Below are 5,667 nucleotides of genomic sequence, written 5' to 3' on the forward strand. Positions count from 1 at the left end.
CGGGGGCCCTGCGAAGGGAGGACCTCCCCCCGCCCGGAAGGCCTCTCCCGGGGCCCGGCCCGCGGGTTGGAGCCGCAGCGAGGCGGCGCCCGTTGCCCGCGGCCTGCAAGCGACTTGGGCTCGGGTGGCGCGCGCCCCTGTGAGCGGCGCGGCGCGGCCCGGAATGAGGTCATCCCTTTGTCGGCAGCCTCCTGTCTGCCTGTCCCCCGCAGTCTCGCTTGTCCCCGAAATGAAGCCCTAAACACACGGGGCGGCCGCGGTTGGGGCCGCAGCGCTGCTGCGGACGTGCTGCTGCGCGCGGTCCCAACGGGCTGCCGGGGTCCTTTGCAGATGCCGGAGGAAACCCAGACCCACGACCAACCGATGGAGGAGGAGGAAGTGGAGACGTTCGCCTTCCAGGCAGAAATTGCCCAGTTGATGTCACTGATCATCAACACTTTCTACTCGAATAAAGAGATCTTCCTGAGGGAGCTTATTTCAAACTCATCCGATGTAAGTCGCCTTTCCCTGCAGAGGTGGGTTTTGGTTTCACCATCTGGGGCTCTTGTGTTTTAACAACGTGTATTTTTTTTTTTTTTTTGATAGGCTCTGGACAAGATCAGATACGAAAGCTTGACAGATCCCAGTAAACTAGACTCTGGGAAAGAGCTGCACATCAATCTCATTCCCAACAAGCAAGACCGAACCCTCACTATTGTGGATACCGGAATCGGAATGACCAAGGCCGATTTGATCAATAACCTGGGTACCATCGCCAAGTCCGGGACCAAAGCGTTCATGGAAGCTTTGCAGGCTGGTGCAGATATCTCCATGATTGGCCAGTTTGGTGTCGGGTTCTATTCAGCCTATCTGGTTGCTGAGAAAGTGACTGTGATCACCAAACACAACGATGATGAGCAGTATGCCTGGGAGTCCTCTGCAGGAGGATCCTTCACCGTTAGGACTGACGTAGGTAGGCACCTGATGGCTTAATTTGCTGGGTAAGCCAGTGGCCGGGAGGTAGGGGTGCGTGGGCAGTGGACCCAAAGAGGCTGTGAAATTTGCCTGACGTTGGGGAGCGGGCTGGTGAGCAGCGATAGTGTAATAGCCTAACATGGAGGTTATCTTGGGCGAGGCAGTTAACTGCTGTGAGACTGACTCCATCCAGGAACAGTAAAGCTTGCTTTGTAAATTGGCTTAAAAAGTCTTAGGTATGGCCGATGAGAGCTGAATAGATTGTAGTTTTTTACCCTGATTTGGCCATTGAGATTGAAATTGAATTGTTTTCCCTGCTTCTCTTCCAGGGGAACCCATGGGGCGCGGAACAAAGGTTATCCTGCACCTGAAAGAGGACCAGACTGAGTACTTGGAGGAGAGAAGGATCAAAGAGATCGTGAAGAAACACTCTCAGTTTATTGGCTACCCCATTACTCTCTTTGTAAGTTTCTATGTAGATAACCAAAGCGACTGAATTAAAATGTTTGGTCCTTTAAGATTTGTTAAGGCAAAGACCCAAACTTCCAGTAGTTATTGGACTAGTCTGAAGTTCTTAACTGCAAGGTACCCCAGGTCTCTCTATAATAGTAAAAGCGTAATATGCTAATTAGACCGGATGTCCTGCTGTGAGGGAAGCCTGGGTCCAGGGTGCCAGAGGGAAGCTGGGTTTCCACAGCCGCAGCACCCGGGGGAAGGAAGGCCTACTCTTTTTTTTTCTTCTCATTAAACTTTCTTATTTTAATGGGTCTCAAAATTCTGTGACAGGTTTTTGGTCATGTTGTTTCCATTAAAAAGTGTTGATTTTTAAAACTAGTAACTTAAAAACTGCCACACACACAAAAGAATCAAATGGTACACAAAACATTCTAGGAAGGCCTATTCTTGCATGAATTTCTTGCATCAGGCCTCTAGTATTTAGTTAAAAACATCAAGTATTCATGAGAAGTTTCTTGGTTAATGTTTCTTAGCTAATTTAGGCTTTGGTATAGTCTTTATCTTCATTTAGTTAATTTTTTCATTCTAGAATGTGACTGTCTTTTTTTGCAGGTGGAGAAGGAACGTGATAAAGAAGTCAGTGATGATGAGGCTGAAGAAAAGGAAGAGAAGGAGGAAGAGAAAGAAAAAGAAGAAAAGGAGTCCGAAGACAAGCCTGAAATAGAAGATGTTGGTTCTGACGAAGAGGAAGAAGAAAAGAAGGATGGTGACAAGAAGAAGAAAAAGAAGATCAAGGAGAAGTACATCGATCAAGAAGAACTGAACAAAACAAAGCCAATTTGGACCAGAAATCCCGATGACATTACTAACGAAGAATATGGGGAATTCTACAAGAGCCTGACTAATGACTGGGAGGATCACTTGGCAGTGAAGGTGAGTGACTGCCAAGTGCGGCCAGGCCAGTCTGCCTCTGCAGGTTCTGTCTGAAGTAGTTAAATTTTCTCATCCCAGCCCTTCTCCCACAGTGCTTTGAGTTAGGGAACGGCTAGTGTTTATCCACTGATTATGACTGTGTGTGTGTTTTATTACAGCATTTTTCAGTTGAAGGACAGTTGGAATTCAGAGCCCTTCTTTTTGTCCCAAGACGTGCTCCGTTTGACCTGTTTGAAAACAGAAAGAAAAAGAACAACATTAAGTTGTATGTTCGCAGAGTTTTCATCATGGATAACTGTGAGGAGCTGATCCCTGAATACCTGAGTAAGTAGAGTTGGGTATGAAGAATGACCACTGTCACTGGTTAAAGTCATTCTTAACTTAAGCAAGTGGGGGGGGGGGGATAATTTATCTTTGGTTTTGGGGGCTTACTCGTATTTGGTTGATTTTTGTCCTTAGAGTGACTTTGGTCTTTATATTCTTTCAGACTTCATTAGAGGTGTGGTGGACTCTGAGGATCTCCCTCTAAATATTTCCCGGGAGATGTTGCAACAAAGCAAAATTTTGAAAGTTATCAGAAAGAATTTGGTCAAAAAATGCTTAGAACTCTTCACTGAACTGGCAGAAGATAAGGAGAACTACAAAAAGTTTTATGAGCAGTTCTCTAAAAATATTAAGGTTGGTATAAACACATTGGAGCATTAGCAATAATGAAACTGGCTTCTCAAATTTTAAATTTTGTTTTAATGCAGAAAGTTTTTCTAAAGCTAATGTTATCTTTCAGCTTGGAATTCATGAAGATTCTCAAAACCGGAAGAAGCTCTCTGAGCTATTAAGATACTACACATCTGCTTCTGGTGATGAGATGGTCTCCCTCAAGGACTACTGCACAAGAATGAAGGAGAACCAGAAGCACATCTACTACATCACAGGTAATGGACCATAGTGTTCATGTCACCCATGGTGCTTGGAACCTCACGGGGACGGTGTTTTCTACCTGTGTGGCTCTCCCTGTACGTTAGTAGGTGTTGATCTCGACAAGGTAGTTAACTGAGCTGGCCATATCTGTGGTGGTCAGATCTGACTAGATAAGAAAAGCCAAGGGAGATGACACCTTGTGAAAGGTCTAAAAGTAATTTTTCGATACAGGGGAGACCAAGGACCAGGTCGCTAACTCGGCCTTCGTGGAGCGTCTTCGGAAGCACGGCCTAGAAGTGATCTATATGATCGAGCCTATTGATGAGTACTGTGTGCAGCAGCTGAAGGAGTTTGAGGGGAAGACCTTAGTGTCAGTCACCAAAGAGGGCTTGGAACTTCCAGAAGATGAAGAAGAGAAAAAGAAGCAGGAAGAGAAAAAAACCAAGTTTGAAAACCTGTGCAAAATCATGAAGGACATCTTGGAGAAAAAAGTAGAAAAGGTGTGTTTCTTCTACCTACATTTGCTAATTTTTGACACTTTTTAGAAGTGTTGTTATATTCTCCCCCCCCCCCCCCCCCAATGTTAAGCCATACAGTGTACTTGCAAACTTAGGATAGAAAACTTTTAGCCTTTCTGTTCAGTGGGATGTCTAAGTTTGCAAGTATATCATATTTCTGATTCCTCAGTACTTGTTAGATTCCTTAGATTTCACTTCACAGTAAAGCTGACATAGGTGCTGAGGAGTTGTAGTAATCTTAACTACAACTTAATGCCCAGACATCTTAATGCTTAATACTTTGATTACAGGTGGTCGTGTCAAACCGATTGGTGACATCCCCATGCTGCATTGTCACAAGCACATATGGCTGGACAGCAAACATGGAGAGAATTATGAAGGCTCAAGCCCTGAGAGACAACTCAACAATGGGTTACATGGCAGCAAAGAAACACCTGGAGATAAACCCAGACCATTCCATCATCGAGACCTTAAGGCAGAAGGCGGAGGCAGACAAGAATGACAAGTCTGTGAAGGATCTGGTCATCCTGCTCTATGAGACCGCGCTCCTGTCCTCTGGCTTCAGTCTGGAAGACCCTCAGACACACGCTAACAGGATCTACAGGATGATCAAACTTGGTCTTGGTAAGCCTGTGTTGTCAGAGACTTCCCACGTGACTATTGGGCGGGTAACTTTTAGCTGCTTGATCATAATTGGGATTATGTCATGCCACTTGAAACTAAAGTAACGTGTTGAAGGGGTGGATAAATAGGTCCCTAGTCCATAAAGGCTAAAAAATGGAACTGAGACTCAAATACCCTATAATTGCTTAGCGTTGGGAGCAGTTATAAGCCAGCAATAGTATTAGACTAATTAGTTGGTTTTAAGAAGTCTAATACATGGTTTTTATTTCCAAAAAGGTATCGATGAAGATGACCCCACTGCTGACGAGAGCAGTGCTGCTGTGACCGAAGAGATGCCGCCCCTGGAAGGAGACGACGACACCTCCCGCATGGAGGAAGTAGACTAAGCTCCCCTGCAGGACACCTGCACACGTGTTCAGTTCCTTACCTTCATTCCCTTGGATAATATATTTTCAAGGACTTTTTTCTTTATTTTTGTTAACATTGTAAAAATATGTATGGCATGGCAACTACTTAAAGGGAAGACCGGGTTCCTTTCCCCCTCTACGTGTATGAGACTGTGATACTTCAGGCACTGAAGCCGGGCTTGTTTTCTTTCCTAGTTCCATGTTGGCCTGTTTTAACAGAATGGGGTTATCTTTGTTGTAAGATACGTGTAGCCTAATGTTTGTCAGCTTTGTGGTCTGAAGTGTTTCTCTCTCAAGCAGGTTCCTAAGTAGACCAAATCTTTGTTGCTCCAGTGTTCTGAGATGCGTGGTTAAAACAACCTTCATCCCCTAAGATCTACTTTTTAAGCCTGACATCCCCTGTAGTTATCAACTGCATGTACTAGTATGGCCTCTAGAAGTTAGTATGCTAAGCTGACCAACAGGATGGTAGTAACTGTCCGTAGGGTTTGTCTCTAAAGGATTGTGTAGCATAGCAGAAATATAAGCTACCTAGGCATATGTTGTAAAGCCGTTGGAAAGTAACTCAGAGCAAGTTTTGTGAATAGAAGTGCAGTGCTCTCGTCATGTTCTGCTTTAAAAGGTTATGGCAAATACAAATTAAAAAGAAAAGTTACGTGAAAGTGTCTTATTTGGGGGCTGTTGCTGGTGTAACAGCACTGGGTATACACAAATCTTGCCTAGACAAGTGGAGGGAACAATAGATGGTTCACATTGATCACCCCAAGTCTTTCTGCGACTTTTCAGGGACCCAGGTTTCAGGGTGTCATCAGGCAGCATGCCCTCCCCATCTGTCTAATACGGTCTCTAATCGAGCG

At 44.9% G+C, this 5,667-nt stretch overlaps 1 protein-coding gene across 1 annotated transcript; it reads left to right on the plus strand.

Annotated features, from left to right (window-relative positions):
• The first annotated feature begins 328 nt into the window (after nt 1-328).
• HSP90AA1 (heat shock protein 90 alpha family class A member 1) lies at nt 329-5,465 on the plus strand. Its single transcript, XM_023764076.1, has 10 exons — nt 329-492; nt 586-952; nt 1,284-1,417; nt 2,023-2,343; nt 2,502-2,667; nt 2,831-3,021; nt 3,128-3,275; nt 3,493-3,761; nt 4,070-4,403; nt 4,680-5,465. The coding sequence occupies exons 1-10, from the start codon at nt 331-333 to the stop codon at nt 4,787-4,789; spliced, it is 2,202 nt and encodes a 733-aa protein (XP_023619844.1). The 5' UTR covers nt 329-330; the 3' UTR covers nt 4,790-5,465.
• The last annotated feature ends 202 nt before the right edge of the window (nt 5,466-5,667 follow it).

The sequence above is a fragment of the Myotis lucifugus genome, unplaced genomic scaffold (genome assembly GCF_000147115.1).
Source record: "Myotis lucifugus unplaced genomic scaffold, Myoluc2.0 scaffold_316, whole genome shotgun sequence".
NCBI lineage: Eukaryota > Metazoa > Chordata > Mammalia > Chiroptera > Vespertilionidae > Myotis > Myotis lucifugus.